The sequence below is a fragment of the Rhinoraja longicauda genome, chromosome 4 (genome assembly GCF_053455715.1).
Source record: "Rhinoraja longicauda isolate Sanriku21f chromosome 4, sRhiLon1.1, whole genome shotgun sequence".
NCBI lineage: Eukaryota > Metazoa > Chordata > Chondrichthyes > Rajiformes > Arhynchobatidae > Rhinoraja > Rhinoraja longicauda.
The window spans coordinates 50,986,653-51,014,609 of record NC_135956.1 but is presented as its reverse complement, the minus strand read 5'-3'; the positions used below and the strand labels follow the sequence as shown (position 1 = coordinate 51,014,609).

Below are 27,957 nucleotides of genomic sequence, written 5' to 3'. Positions count from 1 at the left end.
AGGCCAATGTGTCAAAAGCCCTTTTGACCACTCTATCTATCTGTGACGCCACCTTCAATAAACTATGTATCTGCACTCCTAGATCCCTCTGCTTTACAACATTTCCCAGAGCCGGACCATTCACTGCATAGGTTCTGCCCATGTTAGATTTTCCAATATGCAACACCTCACATTTCTCTGTATGGTCCTTTGCTACCATCTACCTCATTGGAGACCTTTGGACTATCTTTAATATGACTTTATTGGACTTTATCTTGCACTAAACGTTATTCCCTTTATCATGTATCTGTACATTGTGTTTGGCTCAATTGTAACCATGTATAGTCTTTCTGCTGACTGGTTAGCATGCAACAAACGTTTTCACTGTACCTCAGACAATAAACTAATCTAAACTAAACAATCCCTTCACCCCAGAAATGAACCAAGATTTTTTTTTTCTGAAACAGGCACACCAAGTCTCCGCAGACCATTGACAACCTATTTACACTAATCCTAAATTTATCCAATTTTTCATTTGACTGGCATTCTCATTACCTCGGCCCAGATTCGAACATTCACTGGGGGTTATTTAAGGTGGGTAATTATAGTGGCCATGTTTGTGATGTGAGGGGAAACCAGCACACTGAAAAAACCCATGCAATTGAATCAGGATTGAACCCGCTTCTCTGATGCTGCTCTAATAGATGGACCACTGTGCGGCCCTATGTAGCCTGGAGAAGGGCTATGTAGACATAGGCACATGTGTTGTTCTAATTATTACCACCAAACTTTGCTAGTTCACAATGGGAGAAAAGGGATAGATGGACATGTTCCTCCCCAGTGGTGTGTTAAACCATGAGGCTTTTATTATCCTCACTATGCCTTGCGCAGCTCTACTCTGTGTTCACTCACCCTCTTTCTCTCACCGTTGATTCCCCTCCATTGTTCAGTTTTCTTCACTATGTAGCTTAGCTCTTGATTGGACAGCTCCAGGTCCAGAGGAACAAAGAATCTCTCCTCAGTGGAATGCAATCGGTAGAAGACATCCAGCAGGTGCCCAGTTGACTGCAGACTTAAAGAGGTAGAAGTGTGTTAAAATGTATCCTGAAATTTACAGTACTTCAGATTTCCAACGTCTGCGTAACTTTGCTTTTGGATTTAATGTTATTCAGCCAACTTTCTTGTGTTCAGTATTGTACACAAAAATGAGTGTAATGCAGCAACGTCCTCTGTTCCTTTACTCCTCAGAACACAAAAGCCTGTCGATATAAACCAATAGCTGGGTATTAGATCACCCCACTTCTCAAGGACAACAAATGATAGACTATAAATGACAGGATTGCCAGTAATGCCCACATCTCAAAGCAAGAGATTTGTGTCACCCTGAATTACAGAGGTTGATATTTTTTCCTCTGTTATGAGTACCAGATGCTCGATGTGGTGGTGAGTCCCATCTGAATCATAGTTGTGAAAATTTGTTTCCATTGGCTTTAGTGGAACTGAATTTCAGAGGTGACAGGGAAGGGGTGGGGGAGGGGGGGGGGAGGGGGGGGGAGGGGGGGGGGAGGGGGGGAGGGAGGGGGGAGGGGGGGGAGGCAGCTTCAGTGTACATAGATTTCCACAGTGCACATTTGACAACTGTGAATAGACAAACTTCCAGTCTACCATCTTTCACTGTATTCTATGAAGTCTAATCTAGGTGTAGTATCACTTTGTTCTAAAAGTGCGATATGAAACCAGTGCAATGCTACAAGAAAACAGTGTACCTCTTTAATATGTAATTAAAACCAGGATAACAGCGCAGACCATCTTTGTATACGGCCCGAGGCCTTTCTCTTTTAGAAATAGGTCATACGCTGTGTCACAAGTTCCGCTAACAGCCAATAGGAAATGGCAGCTTCTGAAGTCAAGACACATCAGTGGCCTACATTCGCAACAATTCACTGCACTGTGAGTGGCAAAAGCCATTATTTTTGTCTTGCATTTTAACACTGGTCACTTAGTTAAAGCCGACATTATGACATTAGGCAGTGAACATGTGCTACTGATCTTAATGAGGAAATGGTTCGGCTTTAATGCCCAAGACTGATATTGAAGAAATGAGAAAGCATATATTCAAAGAAAGAAGCCCTTGAATACTTGAAAGTCAGTTTTATTTTGTGTGTGTGAGTATGCGTGTATTGTTTATTAAACCTCTGATCGGTACCCCACCTCTCCTGCTTGTGGAAGACATAAAGAGTTTAAAGGACTTTTGTTGTGCTTCTCAGTGTTAGTTAACGGTTGGTACTGGAACTTGCTGTACAAATAAGCTTGTGATTTAAACTGGCTCCGCTTTAGCTTCATTCACCCTTCATGTGAGTGTGAATTTTTTGATCATAATAAATGACCACACTAAATAAGAGTACAGAAAAGCTTACTTAAATACTCCAGACTCCATTCTTGCTTCAAACATCAGTCCTTGCCATCTTCACAGCAAGGAGCCAGCCTGTAACCCTTTAATTGCTTTATCTAGTTGAGAGGGCCAGCAACAAGAAATACCATACAGGAGCAGGATATTAAATCCTGAATTAAATAGAACTTCAAATAAAATGTTCAAATAGTAACATTTAAGTGCATAGCATTTGACTACAATTGTAACACACATAACGTTTTGATATGTTAAGATGTTAAAATGATAAGCAAATCATGTGGAATTTAAATTTAACATTTGTATCCATTGCATTGGTGTTTTACGGAATAAATATCTTGAATGATTTGGGCAATAAACATGCTGTAGGCAGTAGTTGGGATGAGCCTGAATTACTATGGTATTTTATTGGATTTTGATTTTATTTTAATTTTCAAGAACACCAGAAAGAACACCTCAATGCTGACTGCAAATTCCAGGCGTTTTTTACTCCAAGGTGACTCCACCACAATCTACAAAGATTGGCGAATGCACCTGTGCTGGCAGCAGGCTGAGGATGCCTTTGTCTTTGCATGGATGTGGTGGAACAACCACCAACTGTTAGACATGAACTAGCCTGCCAATGAGTCTAATTCACAGGTGACATGGCACTTATTTTATTTTAATTGCTCTGGTCGAATAAGGGCAAAAGCAAAGAAACAATGAGGTGTAAACAATGAAGAAAGATGTAGAGAAGGTCTTTCCACTTAGAAACAGATTGAAATGAAGAAGCATAGAAAAAAGTAGTTGTGGGTTATTTGGTCCTTCAAGCCTTCTTTGCCTTTGACATAATCATGGGTGCTCCTTATGTTAATATTATATTCCCATGCCCCTTGATGCATTTTGAGTGCAGAACATGTATCTACCTCCTTAAATATATTCAACAACTTGCTCTTCACAGACCCCTGTGGTAAAAAGTTCCACAGGTGAAGAAGCTACTCCCCACCTCACACATGAATGTAGTACACCATATCCTGAGACTGTGACCCTTGATTCGAGACTCCAAAGGGGAAACATCCTCCTCACATTCTGCCTATTAGGAGGGAGACCAGTAAAAGGGGCATTAGATATGAAATTATCATTCATAAATCTCTTTACCCGCAATCATTAGAAGAACTGGCCACCAACTGGCTTGTGGGCAAGACCAGGATTTACTGCCAATCACTAAATGTTCTTGGAAAAAGTGGAAGTAGACTATGCTTTCTACATCAGCCCAAATATGACCTTTCATTCCAGCATGCCATCCTTCAGTGCCTGTCTGTTAAATCCATTTCCTATTGTTAGAATCTGTTTGTGTTTTCTCTTCTATATATTAAGGAACTATTTTTCAGTTTTGTTTGTCTCCTCCTGATGGGGGGTACTCCTCAATGTTATTAGGTAGGGAGTGCCAGGATTTAAATCCACTTGAGGTAAAAACAATGATGTATTTTAAGAGCTAAACACAAAGTGCCGGGGGGTCAGTGGGTCAGGCAACATCTCTGTAAGATATGGATAGTCGGAGTTTCGGGGCGGGACCATCTGAAGAATCTGACCCAAAATGTTGTTTAATGAAGTCTTTCACAGATGTTGCCTGACCTGCTGAGTTACTCCTGCACTTTGTGTTTTGCTCAAGATTCCAGCATCTGCAGTTCCTTGTTTCTTCTTTATGCATTCTAAAATGTTAAGTACAGGAGGAGAGAGATAGAATCAATAAACTGCAAAATTCACTCCTAGGTGGTGATGCCAAATGCATCACATGGAAGATTGTTTTACTCTTTTGAAGTCAATAAACAAAGTTTCAGAAGCAATGAAGAACACCCTATTGCAATTGCCAATTAATGTTTTGACCAGAAATGAATTTCTGGGCAGGCACAGGGGAAAACCTCCAACAAAACACACAGCCCCAGAATGAATTATTATAAATTCATCATAATTCTATCTAACGAGAACAAGATTGTAGCATGATTAAAAAGAAACAGTAAATGAATAATGTGAAACAGAAGCCACAAAGTACCAGCTTGATAGGCCAGACAGCTTCTCGGCTCAAAGCAGTGCAAAGCACTTTGACAGACTTCTTTCCCCTCACATTCAAACCCAACCTTCTGTTGAAGTGCAGATTGCAGAACTATCAGCGTATGGTGCTGTATTTATACACATCCCTACAAGTAGGGTTTAAAACATCCGCTGACTGATACTAATGTTTGTGCTAAGTCAAACATACTACTATTCTGTAAATCAATCATTACCAACCTTTCTGAATGAAAGCTCTTTTTGTTCACGCTCAGTACGTTACACACCCCTCCCATAAACACCTGATTACGCCACAGCTTGCTTTTTGGAGGAAGTTCTGGGGACTCTGGATGATTGCTCATGCCTCTATTGTCAGGTAGCCAGTGCACAGCTCCATCCATTTTTACTTTTTTTTGTGAAGGCTCCAACTGAATCATCTCAATAGCATTAACACTTCACAGCACCTGAAACCCATGGTGATCCTTCCCCGAGTACGAGTCGCATCCTCCAAGACAGGAACCACTGCTGTAGCCCACTACAAACCAAAGTTACATGATAGTCTGGAGCCTAGATTCCCAGCTATCCCACATACTTCCATTTGTCTGCTCCTAATCCTAAAGCTAAGGGAGAAGACGTTAAACATCATTGTATGCCCTCAAATTGCCTACTCCTGAAGATCATTAGATTTTAAATGAAAGACACTTACCTTAATAAATACAAATATAGGATTGTAAGGGAGCAGAGGAGAATCACAATGTACAAGATGACTGTAATCAGTATGCCAGGGATCCCAGAATGGTGTGTTCTGTAAAACAGCCAGTAAAGCTTGGCTGCATCACCTATTGGATGGTCTGTGCTGTAAGTCAGGCGCTGAAAAGAAAGAGATGCCAGTCAGTGCTCCATAAAGTGAATCCTCTTAGCTCTCCGGTTCACAATGAGCTTCTGACACATTCACACCAGTGCTGGGCCCGTGGGATCAATCATCTATTCATTGCTGCTCCTTTGTAGTGTTACTAACATGCAAAGCTGCAGTATTATCCAGCCAACAGATTTGGTTTTGGCAGCATCTGTATTTCTGCACCAATTTTGTGTTCAAATTACAAAACAAATTGTTTTATTGGGACATACCACCTGGCCAATGCCTCAAATTTACTAAAAGTGTGTGAGGGGAAACTTTTGTTTTCTTAACAAGGAGCTTTTATTCAAAAAAATCACAGTTACAAATACTGGAAAAATCAAAAGTGCCCGGCAGTTTGAAAACACCAATCAATCAATCATCAGATTACAACATTATCATCCTTATCCACAATGCACTCAACCCCCCGCGGCAACCAGCGTTCACGGAAAGCCTCCACAGTTCCTGCGGACACCACGTGTTCCCTCTCCAGGGACACATGGGCACGGACGTAAACCCGGAAGAGCGGCAGGCAGTCGACTCGGGCAGAATCCTCGACTGTCCGCTGCCTGAAGCCGAGAATGGCCATTTTGTCCAGGCCCATCAGCAAACCGACAGAGATCCCCTCCCACCGACCCTCCCCCCTCCATATTAGCTGACAAACGATCAGGAGCGTGGAGCTGAAATGCTGCCAGGATTTGAGGTGCCACCCCTTTAGATACTCAAACAGCGGCTGCAACCTCTCACACTCCATATACACGTAGAACACAGTCTCTTCCACGCCACAGAAGTGACAGGCGGCTGGCGAGTCTGTGAACTAAAATATATATTACACATCATTACTCTGTGCAAAACTCCACCCCTGGTCCGCGATATAAAGGAGGAGGATTCCCTTATAGAGAGACCTCCACTCGGGCTGCCCTCACTGTCCAGTGGTAACACGGATTGCCACAGCATGTCCAGATGCAAAACGAGGGCGAGGAAGTGTAGAGTGTGCAGGAGCAGCTCGTACACTGAGCATTTCCCTGATTTGCAGAACGGAACGCTGGGTATCTCGGAGAGGCAGCTCATGTTGTGTGCTCATGTCCCAGGAATGATCCGGAGCTTGGCTCCAATGAGAAATTCCAACGGAGCGGGAGTAAGCTCAGTTGGAATCACTCCACACTCATGGGCCTCCCCAACACCCACCGTGACAGGGTGAAGATGGGCCATTCTCGTAACTACAACCACCCCCTCCCTCTGATGAGAACCATGCTGGCTGAAGGTGACCAAATTCCAGACACTTAACAGATCGGGTGACTCATACCGAAGATAGACGCAAATAGCTGGAGTAACTTAGTGGGACAGGCAGCATCTCTGGAGAGAAGGAATGGGCGACTTTTCGGGTCAAGACCCTTCTTCAGTTTAAAATCAAACCATTGTATGAGGTGCTGCCTGTCCCGCTGAGTTACTCCAGCTTTTTGTGTCTATCTTCGGTTTAAACCAGCATCTGCAGTTCCTTCCTACACGGGCGACTCACACCCACTGCCAGGAGCTGTGTGCCCTTCTGAAGGCAGTGCCTCTGGCAGAAAAAGTGCGTCGGCAGCTTTGCCATGTAGGAGGGTACTCGGAATACATTTACCACTGCAGGGTCCTGGGACAGAGAGCTGCAACCTGGATATGTACGCATACCTCCTCCAACGTGAGACTCAGAACCGCAGCAGAGACCCAGTGCTTTCTATCTTCTTCTTCTCCCCTCTCCCATCAGGCAAGAGGTACAGAAGTGTGAAAACACATTCCTCTAGATTCAGGGCCATTTTTTTCCCTAGCTGCTATCAGGGAACTGAACCATCCCATTAACAATCAGAGAGCAGTCTTGAGCTACTATTTATCTCATTGGAGGCCCTCAGACTATCTTTAATCAGACTTTACTGGACTTTATCGTGCACAAAACATTATTCCCTTTAACATATATCTGTGCACTGTGGATGGTTCGATTGTAATCATGCATAGTCTTTCCACTGACTGGTTAGTACAGAACAAAAGCTTTTCACTGTACCACAGTGCATGTGACCATAAACTAAACTAACTAACTAACTAACAATAATCTTGCAGCCCAAAAAGAGCCTGAACCAAAAACATAAGATTCTGCGGATGCTGGAATTTGGAGCAACAGACAATCTGATGGAGGAACTCAACAGGTAAGCAGCATCTGTGGGGGAAAATGAACAGTTGACATATAGGGTCAGGATTGGGTCTGTGGTAAGTAGTGAGTGAACCAATACAAGTGATGAACATACTTGATCCCATTCTACCTGTAACGGATGCTTCTTTCTATGATGAGTTTGGTAGAAGTAACCTCCAACAGTCCTTATGGAAATAAAGTCCCATCTTCACCGTGAAGTCACCTGCCATCATAATAAAGTAAAATTGGACATCCGTGAACTGCTGTGGGCCGCGAGCAGCAGCAAAATATACACTATCCACAATATGTAAACTTGTGGCCTGGCATATTCCTCATGCTACCATACACCAGCCAAGGGATCAATCTGAATCACTAAAAAGTGCATTGGACACCCCTGGAGCATCACCAGGCATGCCTAAAAAAGTGCCAAGTGAAGGTACAATACAAGGATACTTGCTAAACAGCATGGAACAGAGCTCTGAACTACCACAACTCATGGATATTTCAAAGCTCTGCAGTCCTGCCACATCTTGTAGTGAATGGTGGTGGAGATTTAACTAGCCAACGATGGAAAGCAGTTCCAATAATCCATTCTCAACAATTTCGGGGCCCAACACATGAACGAATAAAATAAAGCTGGTGCAGTCAGCCAGAAACTTCTCCTTCCTCCTGAGATCACGATTACACAGCAGCCAGTCTTCTACTACTTCTATTTAATTCACATGACTTGGCTGATAACACTGGCTCTAGCAAAGACTATGCAAGCAGACAACATCCCGATTTCAGGACTTCAAACCTATACTATAAACCTAACCCTAATATATTACCATTCCTTCATAATCACTGTGTCTAAATCCTGGTGCACATAAAGTATCATGTGAGTAGGATTCTAGACATTCACCAGAAGGATTGCACCAGTTCAAGAATATGGTTCACCACCACATTGTAAGGGGCTTGTAGGGATAAGCAATACACATTGGCCTGGCCAATGACAATTAGATCCTAGAAAAATAATAAAAAAGAACAAAGGAAAATGGCATTGGGTCAACTATAAATCAAGCTTGTAGCATAGAAGGTGAAAATATCCCATAGTCTTTGGATGATATATCATATCATATATATACAGCGCGGAAACAGGCCTTTTCGGCCCACCAAGTCCGTGCCGCCCAGCGATCCCCGTACATTAACACTATCCTACACACACTAGGGACAATTTTTACATTTTACCCAGTCAAATTAACCTACATACCTGCACGTCTTTGGAGTGTGGGAGGAAACCGAAGATCTCGGAGAAAACCCACGCAGGTCACGGGGAGAATGTACAAACTCCGTACAGTACAGCACCCGTAGTCAGGATCGAACCTGAGTCTCCGGCGCTGCATTCGCTGTAAAGCAGCAACTCTACCGCTGCGCTACCGTGCCGGTATCAGGCACTAACTATATACATGAAGCTTATGTTGAAGGTATTTATGGAGGATGGACAAGGGGCTCTCCTTGTCAACCAGTGTGACTAAGTTGTCTAACGTGAACAGACATAGATGGTGGGTTGTATGAGCAATGGAAATGCTGAATCGGGGAACCTGGCTGAAATTCAATCAAAGTTTAATGACTTTGCGAGACTTGTAAAGCAAACTGGCAAGTTAAAACTTGCCTCCTTTGCATTGTAGAGGATGCAGAGATCTTGAGTCTAATCCTGGATTGCACTCAAGGACAGGTCCAATGCCATCTAACCTTACAGTTATCGTTGTTTAATGCTTCAACCGACTATTTTATCAGATCTCTGGATTTTGGTGTATTGATGCTTCTGCTTATTTTCTACGTTCCTCACAGCAACCAGGAGGTAAGGGGCAAGCTCTTGTCCTTTCAACTACAATCATACAAACAAAATGGTGGCAAGTGTCCTTCTGAAGCATGAGACTGAGAACAGACGAAGTGCAGTCCCATTTCTGTCTCACCCAATGACATTGCTTCTGATCCATTTTGCAAGGCATTTTGTTAATCTAATTTGCCAAAATAAGGTACCAATTTACCAGCCTGATTGCAACACAATGCAATTGAAAGTAATGGGCTGGTGTGATCATTAATTGGCATTGCCAATGTATTCTGTTTTCCTTGGCACAAGTAATGACTAGAAGTGCTGTAACTACTCAGTATATGTTGTATCATGGTCTTGTGAGACAGTTCAATATAAATTCAATATCATTTGAAAGTAAACTAGTTATCTTCAGAGCACTTAGAACCTGGCACTTGTACAATTGGCTTATAGAATCATAGTTCCAATAGGAAGAAAGCCATTGGCCAATTGAGTTCATGCCAGCTGTCGGCAAGGGTCATCCAGCTTCCTTTGAGAGATGTATATGAGGAAGAAAGAAAAAGAAAGGGGAAGCTGATAGATGAGAGAAAGCTCCTGTGGAGAAATGAGTTGGAGAGAGTCCTGCAACTCCCATATAATTGCTTATCCTAAGAGTATAATAATCTGGAATGGCATAGTTAGAGGTATAGCCTCATTTATAAATAATACAGATTGCTTTACATTCTATTTTATACCGATATCAGAAGGGAAAGCCACCTCCATCCAGATAGCGTGGATTAGTACAAATAATTTATTAAGGAAAAAAAAGGACGCAAAGTGCTGGAGTAACTAGGCATGTCAGTCAGCATCCCTGGAGAACATGGATAGGTGATTCATAAGTTCATAAGTCATAGGAGCAGAATTAGGCTATTCAGCCCAGCGAGCCTACTCCGCCATTTAATCATGGCTGATCTATCTTTCTCTCTCAACACTATTCTCCTGCCTTCTCCCCTTAACCTTTGACACCCTTACTAATCAATAACCTGTCAATCCCCACTTTAAAAATACCCAGAGACTTGGCCTCCACAGCTGTCTGTGGTAATGAATTCCACAGATGCACCACCCTCTGGCTAAAGAAATTCCTCCTCCTCTCCTTTCTAAAGGTACATCCTTTGATTCTGAGGCAGTGCCCTCTCGTCCTAGACTCCCCCACTAGTGGAAAAATTCTCTCCACATCCACTCCATCCAGGTCTTTCGTTTTTTGTTAAGTTTCAATGAGATCCCCCTCACTCTTCTAAACTCCAGCGAGTACAGGCCCAGAGTCGTCAAACATTTATCAGAGCTGAACCCAATCATCCCTGGAAATTGGGAAAATATTTCAGGCCTATAATCTTTCATCAAAGAACATTATCAAAAACATTAATCCTTCTATTTATTCACAAGTGCTGGAGTAACTCAGCAGGTTGGGCAGCATCTTGGGAGAGAAGGAATGGGTGACGTTTCGGGTCGAGACCCTTCTTCAGACTACAGCCACATCTGCTCTCTTACATTAATCCTTCTCTCCTCACAGATATTGCCTGACCTGGATTCTTGACTGGAATATCCCCTCATCACATCAAATCAACGGGTGTCAGGGGTTATGGGGAGAAGGCAGGAGAATGGGGTTGAGAGGGAAAGATAGATCAGCCATGATTGAGTGGTGGAGTAGGCTCGCTGGGCTGAATAGCCTAATTGTGCTCCTATAACTTATGAACCAATGATAGCAGCACATTTCTTTTGGCTCCCAATTACCATGAAAGTATTTCACTGTTATAATTTAATTTTGGATTGTCAGGATGAACTTCACTCTAATGAAAAGTTGGTAGCACTCTTTGGATCAGATTTTGAGTTCAAATCCCACTTCAGAAAACCAATCTATAGGCATTGCTTCACTCGATGTAGTGTCTCTGGGAAAATACACTGACCCAAAACCCCGGCTGCCTTCGCAAGTGGGCCAATGGGCACTATTCTTAAGTCAAACGTGGAGATTCTACGAACTGTGCTGGACGGCACCAGCAAATCAACAACACATAACACCAGCAACCAAAATTACTGGGAAAAAAACAAACTATCCACTGAAAGATGTAGATGAGCAATAACAAGATTAGCTTGACACAAAAAGTTGGAGTAACTCAGCGGGACAGGCAGCATCTCTGGAGAGAAGGAATGGGTGAAGTTTCGGGTCAAAACCCTTCTTCACACTTAGTTGAGCTTTGCTTGAGGCTGGCATAAATGCGTGCATGGATTAGCCAGACTATAAAGTCTGTTTCTGTGCTGTAGATCCAATTTAATTACATCTCATCCTCATTGCATGTCATGTATTACAATGGTGATGGCACGCAATTGGCTGTAATGCAGTTCATTACAACATATAATCGCGGGAATCCTCAAAATGACCAATCACTCATTTGCTTGCTCTTATGGTGTCAACTGAAACCTCTGATTAGAGTATAGATTTATCTTCACTTCCAAGTTTAAAACGCTTGCCATTTAAAAATTGCCAGATTAGATTGGATCGCTGAGGTTTATGGTGCTTTCTGACAAATAAAAATAGCATCAGTTTTGCATTTGGTTTATTTGTCTCCAAAAGTGTTCCAGACATCAATGAAGCAAAATGGAGAAGTCAGTATATATCATACTGTTGACTTTTATTTTGGAAATTGGCCATAATCACTTTGTATTACAAAGGCGTGTTGAAATGGCCAACATGCAACTTTAATTTTTATTCACTTGTCTTGAGCCGCATTACATTATTATACTGCCAGCTATTTGCCGTTATATATTGGTTGTCCTCGTGTAGTAACTCCTTTTAGTCTAAAATGCCCTGAAGCATTTTTGATTTGTATGATGGTAAACCATCGAGGTAGGCAAGTATTCTTATCTGAATTAAAAACCTGAAGGAGCAAATGGAGAAACAAGCAGTGTAACTGACCATCTATTATGTCCGTGCATTTTTTTCAAATCCAGAGCCAGTCTATCTACCAGAAATAAGGAAACTGGAGCAAAACGTACAATAAATCTAACAGGAGATGGTGTGAATGCTCACACTTCCAAAGCTGAACTTCTACAAACTAAAGGTGATGTGGGTTTGGTGCAGTCAGAATTACTTTCCTAAAGCAGCAATCCAAAGTGATCTGGATGAACAATCCAGAGACATGACCTCAAATCTTGGCAGGGCAGCTGGGTGATTTAAGACTCATAAAGTTATAAAGGGATATTTCATAGAAACAGGCCCTTCACCTCATCATCCACACCAACCATCAGCCACCCATTTACACTAATCCTACATTAATTTCATTTTTAATACGCCCAATATTCTCATTAACTTGCTGGATTCCACCACTTTCCTTCACACTGAGGGCAATTTACAGCAGCCAATTAACCTACGCCTTTGGGATGGGGAGGAAACCACAGTACTCGAAGAGAACTCACGTGGTCACAGGGAGAATGTCAAAACTGCACACAGGAGGTACCCAAGATCAGGACTGAACCTCAGTCTCTAAAGCTGTGAGGCAACTGCTCTACTAGCTATGCCACTGTGTCATCCTAAATTGGCTCATTGATATATCTGGAATAATCAGAAAAGGTGACCATGAAACTATCAATTATTAACCACAAAAAAATGTTTTTTTTGGGGGGTAGGGAGGGAAATGAGCACATATATTGTCAGATGGAGCATCCTCCTCATTACAGTTAAGGGGAGATATTAAAAGCTGAGCACATTGATGACCTCATATCCACATATGAAATTAAAAAAGGAGTTTAATTTGAATTTTGCAAAATTACATAAATTGTCACCATAAGCTAGTATTTGGTGGTCTTTAAGCACCTGGAACAAAAACTACATTTGACCCTTGATATCCCAAGCACATATCCGGAGTTTGATACAGATCGTTCTGCCACAATCCAAAGAAGCAAGGCTTTAGAGAAAAATGCATTATAAAAATAATTGTGTCAATGGGGAAAAGGGGTTTGGAGCCAGAAAGTTTCAGATTTACAATAAGAAAGGATTTTTAAAAATAAGTTTTAAAAAAAATAACTAAGTTTATTTTTGTTACTCCAAGCTAAAACCTAATTATTATACTAATTAATAGCGTCATTGTAGAATTGTCAACAGAAGTGATTGCTTATCAATTTCAATAGCCGTCCAGTTAAAGTAGCAGCTGTGTTCTGAATTACAAAAGGGGATCTACATGGAAACATTCCTTTTCCAAGACAGCTGCTTGCCAATTTTCAAAGTAATTTTTAAGTGGTTCTCTCGTTCCTGATCAAAATCGTGTTACAAGGAATTAGGCCCACGTATTACAAATAGCATTCCCCAATTCATCGATCACGTTATGTCCAATTTGCATGGTGGAAACATACGTTATAGCAGAACTATCTGTACGTAATGATGGATCTGAAGATATGGTTCTGTGACACTTTACTATCTGATACAACACCTCAAATGCCATGTCTTTGTCAGAGATTTCATGGAAACTTGGTGATTGGAAGGAAGGGCAGATGGTGGAATGCCCCCAATTCTACTATCTGGTCCTGAAGATGTGACTAAATTCTGCGGAGACTTAAACAAACTGGACATGTCCTTTAGGGATTTGTTTTAGTAGGAATTGAGTTTGGTGCTTGGACCAGAAGAATGTTCACGTCATTGTCATTTGCTTTATGGATGACAAGTCAAAAAACAGAAACCTGATTATAGTCATGAGCAGCCTGATGGAAAAATAGGACACGCTCTCTGGGAACAATTGGTCCTCAAGGAAAGTTTTAGCAGAGGCCCTCAACTGTGGACCAAGTGTGTGATTAATGGTTGAGAACTGCTTCTGGACCAATTATGGTTTTGTCTGAGGAGATAACTGTTAGGACCACTGCTTTCATCGTCTTCATTAATGTCAATGAGAGAGAAATAATTTAGAAAATTGAGGAGATTCAGTATGTCGCCGAATACTCTATCAAACAACTACAGGCATATGATAAAGAGCTTACTAATGGGTTACATCATGAGCTAATTTGGTAACTCAAATGCCCACGAACAAATGGAAGCTGCAAAAAGTTGTAGTCATTGCCCAGTCCATCATAGGTTCTGACCTACTAACCATTGAAGGGATTGCTAATATCAAATACCTATAGCACACTCTTCTCATCTCACTACTACCATCACAACAAAGTATATGATTCCAGGAACAGCTACCTCCAAGTTTAAGAATAGTTTCTTCCCACCAACTATCTGGCTCTTGAACATAGTTGCCTCAGCAACTATGATTCACTATGGACTGTGTTTTTAGTTGCATGATGGACTTCAGTTTTCTAGTCCAGTCCAGTCCAGTTATCTACTATTACTGATTACTTATTCATTGCATTATTGATTATATACAATTCTTGGTGTGTCATTGCATTAATGGACAAGTAAAGCAGCAGCATGTACGTTTCATTGTTCTGTTGTCAGTACATATGACAATTAAACTCTCTTAATTCTTGAATAACAGAATAAATCCAAATCCCTGATAACAATTGAAAGGTTGTAGCTGATACAAAGATTCACTTATATGACTGTGGATGAGAATAAACTGCAGGCAGATCTCAGTGAAATTAAATAAGGACCTCTATTTGTTTCCTGGACAAACACAATAATACAGAACTCCCCGGGTCATGAACAGACTGACTTATAGAAACATCTACATGTGATCCCATGATAGCAAATCCAAAAGTCCAACGTACAAATTCTTACGAATGACAGAATTGGTTTCCTCTCTGTCTCTCCACCTTTAATGATTGTACTTTCTTATCAGTCTGGTTGTTTTTGATGCCATTCATTACAATGCAGTGAAATTATGGTTACCACATTGAGTGATTTTTGTGTATTTTACGACTTAAAGTCAAATCTGACTCTGCAGCAGAGGAACCTGTTCATTACCCAGGACAGCCTGCATGTATCTGGGCAGATCAACATGAAACATTCCTACTCCCTACTGTGCGCAGACTGACAATTATTCTGAAAGATGTTACAATAAGTAATTTTTTTTAAGATGTAAAATTCACTTAAGATGCATGACCAGAGTAATCAATCACTAGCTGCAGGATATTAAAAGCCTATCATAAGGAGGATTCAATATAAAGCGAATACACTATGTTGATCTTGTATAAAACTTTGGTTCAGGTCTCACTACGAATGCTATCTGCTTCTTTCTGAATGTTGAAGGGATTTGCATATAGATCACAGAATCTTTCCCATCTCAAATCACCTTAGCTTATTGGGTTCAAATTCCCATGAATTCACCCAAGACTGTACCACATTAGGGACAATTTACAGTGGCCAATCACCCCACCAACCAGCACATCTTTGGTATGCGGGAAGAAACTATGTCAAGGGGTAGGATATATTAGGCAGCAAAGTGAAAGGTCAGTTCTTGAAGTTGATGTGTTGGATGCAGGAGAAATGGGCAGGTGTAAAGACCTGAGCGACTTTGACAAGGGCCAAATTGTTATTAGAAGTAACACTAGCAAGTTTGCAAATGACACAAAGCTGGGTGGCAGGGTGAACTGTGAAGAGGATGTTCGGAGGTTGTAGGGTGACCTGGACAGGTTGAGTGAGTGGGCAGATGCTTGGCAGATGCAGTATAATATAGATAAATGTGAAGTTATTCACTTTGGTGGCAAAAACAAGGAGGCAGATTATTATCTCAATGGTGTCAGGTTAGGTAAGGGGGAAGTGCAGCGAGACCTGGGTGTCCTTGTACACCAGTCACTGAAAGTTGACGTGCAGGTACAGCAGGCAGTGAAGAAAGCTAATGGCATGTTGGCCTTCATAACGAGAGAATTTCAGTATAGGAGTAAAGAGGTTCTTCTGCAGTTGTATAGAGTCATAGAGAGTCATAGAGTCCTACAGCACAGAAAGAGGCCCTTCGGCCCATCGTGTCTGCGCCGCCCGTTACCAACACAGTCTAATTTTAATCCAATTTTCCCGCATTTGGACCGTAGCCCTGAATGTTGTAGCATTTCAAGTGCCCATCCAAATGCCTCTTAAACGTTGTGAGTGTTCCCGCCTCCACCACCACCCCAGGCAGTGAGTTCCAGACTCCAACCACCCTCTGGGTGAAAAAGTTATTTCTCACATCCCCCCGAAACCTCCCTCCCCTTACCCTGTATCTATGTCCCCTCGTTGTTGAACCTTCCACCAGTGGAAGAAGTTCCCCGCCATCTACCTTATCTATGCCCCTCATGATCTTGTACACCTCGATCATGACCCCTCCCAGCCTTCTCTGCTCCAGGGAAAACAACCCCAGTCTGCTCAGTCTCTCCTCATAGCCGAGGCCCTTCATCCCTGGCAGCATCCTGGTGAATCTCCTCTGCACCCCCGCCAAAGCTATCACATCCTTTCTATAATGTGGTGACCAGAACTGTACACAATACTCCAGCTGTGGCCTCATCAGTGTTCTGTACAATTCCATCATTACCCCCCTACTTTTATATTCGATGCCCCGGCTAATGAAGGCCAGTAACCCATATGCCTTTTTGACCACACTGTCCACCTGTCCTGCTGCCTTCAAGGACTTGTGTACCTGTACTCCAATGTCCCTCTGTACCCCTGTCTTCCCTAGGGTCCTTCCATTCATGGTGTACTCCCTCTCCAAGTTATTTCTGCCAAAGTGCATCACCTCGCACTTTTCAGGATTAAATTCCATCTGCCACTGCTCCGCCCATCTGACCATCTCATCTATATCTTCCTGCAGCTTGCAGATCCCTTCCTCGCTATTCACCACCCCCCCTACCTTTGTGTCATCTGCAAACTTGCTGATCATGCCCTGTACGTTGACATCCAGATCATTTATGTAGATTACAAACAGTAAGAGACCCAACACCGATCCCTGCGGCACCCCACTGGACACCGGCCTCCAGTCACAGAAGCAACCTTCTACCTTCACCCTCTGCCTTCTGTCACTAAGCCAGTTTTTTTATCCATTTTGCCAAGGTGCCCTGGATCCCATGGGCTCTTACCTTCTTGACTAGTCTCCTGTGTAGGACCTTGTCAAAAGCCTTACTGAAATCCATGTATACCACATCCACTGCACTACCCCCATCTACCTCCTTGGTCACCCCTTCAAAAAATTCAATCAAGTTAGTCAGACACGACCTTCCCTTAACAAAGCCATGTTGACTCTCCTTAATTAACCCTCGATCCTCCAAGTGAAGCCTGATTCTGTCCCTCACAATCTTTTCTAGCAGCTTCCCCACAACCGATGTCAGACTCACTGGCCTGTAGTTCCCAGGTTTATCCCTACTGCCCTTTTTAAATAATGGCACCACATTAGCTATCCTCCAGTCCTCCGGTACATCCCCTGTTGCAAGAGAGGCTCTGAAAATTTGTGCCAGAGCCCCCGCAATCTCCTCCCTTGCCTCTCTCAGCATCCTGGGATACATCTCGTCAGGGCCCGGAGACTTATCCACTTTTAAGCCTGCCAGAGCCTCCAGCACCGCCTCCCTGTCAATAGCAATATGCTCAAGAACATCACAACCCTCCTGCTCCATTTTTAAGTCCGCATCGCCCTCCTCCCTCGTAAAAACAGATGCAAAAAATTAATTTAAAACATCTCCTACATCCTCTGGCTCCACACATAGCTTTCCACTATGGTCCCTGATGGGCCCCACTCTTTCCCTCGTTATCCTCTTACCCTTGATATACTTATAGAACACTTTGGGATTTTCTTTTGCCCGCTAGTGCTATCTCATGGCCCCTTTTTGCTCTCCTAATTTCTTTTTTAAGAACCGCCCTACACCTTCTGTATTCCTCTAATGATGTCTGTGCCTTAAGTTCTTTATGCCTTCCAAAAGCCCCCCTTTTTTCTCGAATTAATCCTACTATATCGTTCGACATCCAAGGTTCTTTGGACTTGTTTGTCCCACCCTTAAACTTTAGGGGAACATGCTTCCTCTGTACTTTTTCAATTATTCCTTTGAATGCCTCCCACTGTTCTGATGCGGTCCTCCCCACGAGAAGCTGATCCCAGTCCACCAGGGCCAACTTCTGCCTTATCAGATTAAAATCGGCCTGGCCCCAATTTAGAAATTTTCCTCTTTCCTCTGGTCCCTCTTTATCCTTTTCCATTACCACCTTAAATATCACTGAATTGTGATCACTGTCACCAAAATGCTCTGCCACTGACACTTCAGCCACCTGTCCGGCCTCATTTCCCAAGATTAAGTCCAATACCGCCCCCTCCCTTGTTGGACTTTCAACATATTGGCTCAAAAAGCCCTCCTGGATGACCCTTAGGAACTCTGCACCCTAAGGGCCCCTATAGGGCCCCGCTAAGACCACATCTGGAGTATTGTGAACAGTTTTGGTCTCCTAGTTTGACGAAGGACATCCTTGAGGCAGTACAGCGTAGGTTCACAAGATTGATCCCTGGGATGGCGGGACTGTCGTATGATGAAAGATTGAAAAGACTAGGCTTGTATTCACTGGAGTTTAGAAGGATGAGAGGGGATCTTAGAGAGACATATAAAATTATAAAAGGACTGGACAAGCTAGATGCAGGGAAAAATGTTCCCAATGTTGGGCGAGTCCAGAACCAGGGGCCACAGTCTTAGAATAAAGGGGAGGCCATTTTAAATTGAGGTGCGAAGGAACTTTTTCACCCAGAGAGTTGTGAATTTATGGAATTCTCTGCCACAGAGGGCAGTGGAAGCCAAATCACTGGATGGATTTAAGAGAGAGTAAAGGGCCTGTCCCACTTTGGCAATTTTTTAGGTGACTGCCGGCGACTGTCAAAGTCGTAGCAGATCGCCGAAAAAAATAACCGTACGACAATATCCACGACAATCCCCGCGACAGGCTAAGACAACCTACCACTAAGGCAACGGCAAGATGACGAAAACCGGCGACTCAGTCTTCGCTACCTAGGATGTTCACTACGACAGAGACCACGGCAAGCAGGACAACCAACGGAAACCTGCACTTATGTTTAGGTGTCACAAGCACAACTCACACGTGAACAAACCGACATCAAGGTCCGTCCAGTGACATTTCTAGGTATATTTTGCATTTGTATGAAGTGCCCGTTTAAAACAAAAAGATTTTTGCATGCAATTACCCATCTTTCATAGGAATATGATGTTTTTGAATAAAGTTGATTTTGTTGATTTCTTTAAAAATAGCTGTCGGAATTTATTGAATTTCTAAGTACTTTTTCATGACATGTCATTCACAGATTCTCATCGCATTGATTTTGACCATTAAAATCAAATGCTGACACACGCGCTGCGCTATGAGAACTCTTTTCATTCATTCATTTAGATCAATGAGGCAAGCACATCCACAGGCAATTCACAACGTTTTTTAAAAGCCAAAGCTCACACATAGACAGACACTACTAAAAAGATATACTGAGTTTTACTGCTGTGTTGTTTGTAGGGGAAAAACACACCTGACCATGAGGACAGCAGGGTCCGGCCAGCCCTTTTCACACGTCAATGCCACCTCCGAGCATGACATCTGTGGTCTAAACCCGTCCACAACAGACATATCATAAAGTATGTAAAAACAGAGAACTACAGATGCTGGTTACATCAAACATCGACACAAAGTGCTGGAGTAACTCATCAGGTCAGACAGCATCTCTGGGGAAAAGGGATAGGCGATGTTTCGGGTTCCCTTAGCTTATTGGATTCAAATTCCCACTTACTCCAGCACTTTGTGTGGACCCATGTCACCAAGATATGCAAGAGCAGAACCAGGTCATATGTGAGGAGGTAGTTTATGCTTTAATGGACTCCATGCCTACGAATGATGTTGCTGGAACTTCAATAAATAGCGAAACACTTAAAATTTCACAAGTAATCCTGTACAATTCCCAACTGCAATAGAGATAATAGATAAAGGTAGATAGAACCATAAGTAACATCATTGCCTGTGTCATCAGATTTGGCTAACCATGCTTCTGTATTCCACATCTCTCTGCTCTACAATGTTTCCCAGGGCTCTATCACTTCCTACATAGTCCTGCCCAAATGGTCACAGGAGCAGCTTTCCTCACCTAAGGACATCTGAGAGGGCTATTATTAGTCTGTTTTATTGTTATTCTTGGGATATTACAAGGTTGTTGATGTGTCAGAGGACGGGAAACGTGTTGGTGTTAGTCGAACACTTATGGATATTCCCCGTCTTCTGCACTCCATCAGTATCCTGAACCAACAGTGTGTTTCATGGAACTTGCCGATAATGCACTGGCCCGGAATGTGTAGGGTTTGAAAGCAGTTCCAGATTAAAGTGACCTGCACGTTTCAGGACTCTTGCAAAAAAATAAAGGGCAATTGCAATCCTGCCGACTGATCTTCGCTGACCATTTCCAAGCTAAGTTTCACCACTAGATCCCACACGGACTCCACTGGTGGTGAAACTCCCCAGCACTTACATTGAGGTATTTACTCTGGGATTCTGCGCCAGGTTAGATCTGGATTAACATATACAAGTTCTTTCAGTTGAATGGTCATTGTACGACTGCAAGAAATAAAGGAAAGATAAGATAATTTACTATTTCTAATTTACTGTGTTTGCTTTAATGTGGTTAATTATTTATAAGCATTTGTCTCTTTTCTTGTATAATTTTAATGGTTCTAATTGTTTATTTAATTTTTAATAGTTTTTGAAAGTTTCTAAATGTCAGGGGAATTCAGGAGCATTGAACAAACTTGGCAGCTTCAATAGAAGGTAGAGTTACGGGATGTGGCTTTGCCATTTGTCACGGCATTCCAGAGACATTTAATGGGCAAACATGTTCGTAGAGTCACAGTTATACAGTCCAGAAACGGGCCCTTTGCAGCATCTCGTCCATGCCAACCAACTTATCTTCCTGAACTAGTACATCTTCGAGTCCATAACTCCCTGAAAGTGGCAACACAAGTGGATAGAATGGTAAAGAAGGCATATGGTACGTTTGCCTTCATGAGTCGGGGAATTGATTATAAGAATCAGGAAGTTATGATGCAACTTTATAGGATTCAGTTAAGCCGCATTTGTAGTATTGTGTGCAGTTCCAGTCGACCCATTACAGGAGGGATGTGGAGGCTTTGGAAAGAATGCAGAGGTGGTTTACCAAAATGATGCCTGGATTAGGGAATATTAGCTAAAGGGAAAGGCTCTTTGGAAAGCAGGAGGTTTCAGGGAGACCTGATAAAAGTATATAGAATTATGAGAGGCATAGATATGATAGACACAGAACCTTTTTCCCAGGATGGAAGAATCTAATACTAGAGGGGCAAAGTTTAATGGAGACATGCAGGGCAAGTTTTTTTACAGAGAAGGTAGTGAATGCCTGGAACGCACTGCTGGGGGTGGTGATGGATGCAAATGCGATAGTGACATTTAAGAATATTTTGGACAGGCAGATGGATATGCCTGGAATGGAGGGATATTGATTAAATGCAGGCAGGCAAAAGTTGGTCTTGGCATCATATTCAGCACAGACGCTGTGGGCCAAAGGATTGTTCCTGTGTAATACCATGTTCTATGATCGTGTCCCATTTGGCCCATATCATGTCCCTCTGAACATTTTTTATTCATGTATTTACCCAAATGTCTTTCAAATTTTTTAATTTAAACCTGCACCTACCATTCTTCTGGCATTTTTTTTCACAATCCCACCATTATCTGTGTTGAAAAGATGTTCCTCAGGTATCCTTTAAATCTTTCCCCTTTCACCTTAAATATGTGCCCTCAAGTTTTAGCTTCCCCTTCCCATGACTGTGACCATTAATCTTATCTACATGGTTTTATATACTTCTACAGTCACCTCCCAGACGACTATTCTCCAGGGATAAAAGGCCCATCTTATCCAACTTCTCCTTTTAACTCAACCCTACAGTCCCAGCAACATCCTTGTGAATCTTTTCTCCACTCATTCCAATTTAATGACATCCTTCCTATAATTAGATGACCAGAAGTGCATACTATATTCCAAATATGGTCATACCAATGTCTTGTACAGTACCAGTCCACACGCACCAGTCAATTACATTGCTCAAAGCCCTTGTTCCAATTAAGGCCTCAATGCATGTCTGCAGAGCAGTTTAAGCCAGTATCAAAATCAGAGAAGGCTTGGGCAACAGGGAAGGAGCTGAGTGAGTGAGGATGTAACACAGCAAAATCCAGCACTGACGTCTCTTCGGGACCTTGATCTTCCATCTACTGTCAAAATGTTAATTATCTGCAATCATTTCCCCACAGCACTGTGTTCAATTTTTATTTTCAAGATGCACAGGAATCTATTTAGAGTCTGTACATTGGAGTTATTTTAACTGACTTACCCCTAGGATGCCATCCACAATAAATATTGCCAGAGGATCGAGGACTGTCCAAAATCCCATTGCCATGAAAAGCCTTGACAAGAAGGATGGGGATGAGACAAATCGTACATGACAGCCCAATCTGATCATAGCCATAATAAGTAATGTAACATTCAAGGTCAAGGGTCCCAGGGCTACAATGGTCAACTCCGCACGAATCTCCAACAGAGAATTCTGGTAGCTAAGTTCGACTGTGTGTGGATAAAAGTGGAACCTTTGAAACAAAACAGACAGCGGATATTAATGTGATTATGCCTTCATGTACAATCTCATTGATCAATAATAAAAGGTACATTTATATAATAATCCTTATGATTTCTTTAAATGTTTCAATGGTTAGTAATAGAGTCCTCACGGATAGCAAAATGGCTGATTTGCCAAGGTACGTATACAGCCATGAAACCCCCCATGGGGACATTTGGCTGGATTGTCAAGAGAGCAACATTTTTCCACATGAAAGATGTTGTTAATGGCTGGGTGGAGTCACCCTAGCCCACCTGACATTTCTAAGAGGACAGATACATTGTGTCATTAATAGTGGCGTGGTAGCAGATGGTGTCTCAGTCAGCGAACAGTTTCGGAAACCCAGGGGAAAGGAGGCATGAGGGAACAGTTACAGGGGAAAAAAGCAGGTAAAAAATATAAATAAAATGATCAATTTAGACTGTAGATTTTTGGGTTTGTATTTCCATCTTATCTCTAGGTCATTTGCCTTGTAATATATACAATGCAAGTTACCCAGTCTAAATTCTTAGGACTGTGTAATATTTTAAGTATTGCCACATTCATATTACAGATGGTCGTCGATGCCAATCCTCTGCCAAAGTGATTCTGTATATGCAGCACAATTTTTCATTCGTATTTATTTGTAGTATTCTGTTGTTTATTTTAAATGCCCAAAAAATATTTACTTATTAGATATATTATGTGGGATTCGGCAAGAAAATGCATGAAAAGTTAAGCAATGACCTGTGGAAAGTCGTGATCCTTTTTAAAGAATACTAAAATTTTGAGCATTCAGATTTTGGATGTATTTGAACTGTGGATATTCGAATTGCACCTCTTTAAATGCTTACATATGAAAGTTTAACACAGAAGAACAAACACCATTCATTTATTTTATATGGCCTCACCAGCAACAATCTTCCTCTGAACTGTAAGCTGCGGAAAAGACATATTGTGGACCATATGCAATTAATGTTGTCAGCTTCAGTCGATTTGTTTTATTTCCTTTTTAAGCCAATCATTGGATGCATCGAGATTAGAAAAGATTTGAAAGTATCAACAGATTTCCGTTTCTATTTTTGAAGATTACATTTACACATAATTGTTAGGAACAGTAGTAGAGCAGCAATTCAAGGCCTAGACTAAAAATCCAGAGATATCCCATTATAGTTCCAGAGAATTGAAAAATCAGTTAATTAAATATCGGAATGAATGCCAAGAATGTCCATGAGAAACCCGCTAGGTTCACTAAATCCCTTAATTTAAAGGACATTTACCACCTTTACCCACTCTCACTCCAGAGCTCATGCAATATGGTTGGCTCTTCAATGGCATCTGAAGTTGTCCAAGAACTACCAAGGCATCACTGGCTCAAGAAAGGGGTTCGTCACCACCTTCTCAAGGGTAAGTAGAGATAGACAATAAATTTTGGCCCATCCCATAAAGTCAAATTGAATCTGTAAACTATCAGGGCTTAAAATGACCATGTGAAAGATTTGCCATAGGCTCCACTCTCTGCCCCACCTCAATGAAGGCATTATCTTATTTAATTTAAACAGATTACTGGCTCTGGTCAAACAGTGGAAACGTGAACATGAAATGAATGTGTGAAGCATAATTTTAAGCATGTTTAATATATATATATATATATATATATATACACACATATACATATATATATATATCTCGCTTTTAATTGGGGAGAAATTGTTTTATGGCAGTATGTTTCAGAGAGGGATTCAGACAAAATGAGAGGAGGGAGAGAGAAAAGAGAGCGACACACATACACAGAGAGATCAGAGGCAGGATGAGCCGTGCATGATTTGTGTTCCAATCTCACGTGCCAGCAACAGGATGAAGCATTTCAATGGGATTGATGCCATTGGTTTGAAAAGAAATGAAGACACTTTTTCATGAAGACAGCTTCCTTTTACAGCGCCTATTCTAAGTCTTGAATGCTAAATTCTGCAAAGACAGAAAGAGGATGCAAGGTGTAAAGTTGATGGATGAAAATCGTGTTTTCAAGCAATTTTAAACAAAAGCTGAATGATGCGCACCATCTGGGATTGATGGTATGACATTAATTACATGACATCGTCACGTGATAGCAAGTCACTATCATCCTTTAAATTCTACTAACGCTGTGCAGTTACTTTGTAAACTTTATTCCACAATTGCCACACAGCAGGCTATGAACAATGTTTCAAAAATAAATAAGAGTTCTCAGCATAAACTCTTCCAGAGGTCAATGTGGTATAATAAATAAATAATATTGATATCCTGTGTCTTTTTTCTCCACAACTACATTCATCATGTCATTTCAACTGATTTGATAAAGAGCAATAAACTAGTTACTGAGGCAGCAAAAGTTTGCTTAAAGCAGGTTCCTGGCATCTTATGCATAAAAATCAAGACCTACTTGTTGACGGTGACACCAATCGCCTGGAGATAGATCCACTGGCTGCAGTAATGCAGGTAGAGCCGCACAAACCAGATTAAAGCCACAAGAAGCACAAATAGCCAAGTCTCTGATAAGCACCAGTGTGAAGCTCTCAGCTGATCCAGGAACATCTGGCTCACAAACCAAGCATGCCAGGCAAGAGTATCCATGGTTTTGTCAAGAGAAGAATCTGACCTGAAAAATTAAGAAGACATTGTATACCAATGTTGCAAAATGAGAACAACAAACTTGTGCCTAATTCATACCTTTTAATACAGAAACCCTTATTTAACAGACCCCTTTTTAACGGATTTCAGTTATAGCGTACAGACCTGCCTTGCGCTTCCGGTGCCACCTCCTGCTCGCACGGTGCACCAACGAGCCCTTCTTAACCCACCGCATGGTCCAGTTGACACGGCTGTTGTTGCGACTCACGTTGTAGCCCTTGGGGAAAGCACTTTCTTAAGGATGCCGCCACTGACAGGACGAGCTGGGTCACCTTGGAGCTCCCTCCCCCTCAGCAGCACCCACTTCTTCCTGTCAGCCGTCGCTTTGCCCGCTCCCTGCTCCACTGCTTCCTACTCCTCCATCTCCCGTTGCTCTGTCCACTCGGCCTCTTCCCCCTCCCCAGTGCCACCTCCTCCTCCTTTTCCCCTGGAGTCACTGAAATACTCCATCTTGGAAGATGTTGGCAACTGTAGGGGAGAGGTTAAATGGACAGATCAACGGGAGAAGGAGGAGAAGGCCACGGCAGTGGAGCGGGGTCTGGACAAAGTGACCAAGTGCATTGTGTCGTTGGCCTGATGTTGCCAGGCGTTACATCGTGAGCCACAACAATAGTTGCATCTGCCGCATAGACGGCATCGGCGCCTAGTTTTAAGGTGAAATGACACAAAGTGCTGGAGTAACTCAGCAGACTGAATCAGCAGCCTGAAGAAGGGTCCCAACATCTACCTGTCGATGTTCACCAGCGATGCTGTCTAACCCACTGAATTACTCCAGCACTTTGTGTCCGTTTGTGTATTAATCATCATCTGCAGTTCTTTGTTTTAACTACAAACATACAAGCATGTTTGGATAACACCTGACATGCTTATTGCAGACAATCGGCAATAACGGATACCAATTTCCCCTTAAAACAAGGGTTCACTTATTGCTGTTTAGTAATTGGCTCTCTTGATACAACTGTCAATGCTGAGTAATGGTGCCTTTAATACAATCAAGCAGGGATGCATTTTAAGGCAATGAAGACAGAAATCATGATTCCAGATTATAATCAGATATAAATATGATATGCTGAAATGGACATATTAGCATTACCTGCATCAGTAGGAGGATATAGGCAACGTTATGGGGCCCAATGAATGGGATAAAACTTAGTAAAATTTACTCTTGTTAAAGTCACCCTCGTCCTCCCTCAAAAGGTGCTCACTTAAATGCAGTGGCACAATTGAGATGTTGTATCGGAGTGACAGACCCAGATTCAATCCTGACTTTGGGTGTTGTCTGTGGGGTGTTTGCATGTTATCCTTGTGACTGCATGGGTATTTTCAGGGTGCTCTGATTTAATTCCACATCCAAAGATGTTTGGGGTGAGAGGTTAATTGGCAAAATATAAATTGCCCCAAGTATGTAGGTGAGTGGTAGAATTTGGAGAGTGTTGCTGAGAATGTGGGGAGATTAATGTAGGAATAGTATAAATGGGTTGCCGGTCAGCAAGGACTCAATGGCTATAAGGGACTATCAAGAGATGTATGGTCTGTTTTCACCTTTCACTTATCTGGCACACTTCTCTTGCCTAAGCAATCGCATCGCGCTGCATTGTTCAATCTCTAACCACTTGTAACAGCAGTCTGCCAACTCTCCGGTACCGACTGGATCTAACATTGATAAAAGAACAGGATCTAACATCAAAGAAACATAAAAAGCAGGAGTAGGAGACAAGAGACTGCGGGAAGAACTTGAGCTAAAAACAAACTGCAAGAACTCAGCGGGTTAGGCAGCATCTGTGGGAGGCAAATGGGCAGATGGCGTTTCACACTCAGGATGCTTCTTCAGACCAGGAGCAGGAGTAAATATTGACTTCTCTAACTTCAAATAACCCTTGGTTTCCCTCTCCCTCCATCCCTCCTTCATCCTAGTTATCCAACTAGTTTCACTGTCCTCCTGACTAAATCTTACTGATTGTATGCCTTGTTGTCACCTTCCCCTCAGCTGAAAATAATCCATTCTACATTTTCCTTGATCATCGTCCCATTTGATGCCTCGTTTTCACACCTCACCCATCCATATCTCGGACTCCCTCTCCCCTGACTCTGTCTGAAGATGGGTCTCGAACAAAGCGTCACCCATTCCTACTGTCCCGCTGAGTTACTCCAGGCATATTGTGACTAGCAGAAGACATCTGGCCCTTCAAGCCTGCCCCGCCATTCAACATAATCATGGCTGATCATCTAAATTCGGTACTCTGTTCCTGCTTTCTGCACATATCCTTTGATCCCTTAACCTGTAGAAAAAAATATCTAACTCCTTTTTGAATATATTTAATGATTCAGCTTTAACTTCTCTCAATAGTAGAGAATTCCAGGTTTGACATGTTAAGGTGTGGTGTGCTTTTTTTGGATGAAACGTTGACGTGGTCAGATCAGAT

At 42.2% G+C, this 27,957-nt stretch overlaps 1 protein-coding gene across 1 annotated transcript in view; it reads right to left on the bottom strand.

The window, feature by feature from the left end:
* The window catches only part of ofcc1 (orofacial cleft 1 candidate 1), a 189,265-nt gene that overhangs the window by 80,697 nt on the left and 80,611 nt on the right, over positions 1–27,957 (bottom strand). Inside the window, exons 8-11 of the mRNA XM_078398428.1 lie at positions 25,287–25,395; positions 22,604–22,856; positions 5,121–5,284; positions 892–1,051 (exon numbers count right to left, since the gene is read on the bottom strand). Of these exons, the coding sequence (XP_078254554.1) occupies positions 892–1,051; positions 5,121–5,284; positions 22,604–22,856; positions 25,287–25,395 (686 nt within the window). The remainder of the gene's footprint in view (positions 1–891; positions 1,052–5,120; positions 5,285–22,603; positions 22,857–25,286; positions 25,396–27,957) is intronic.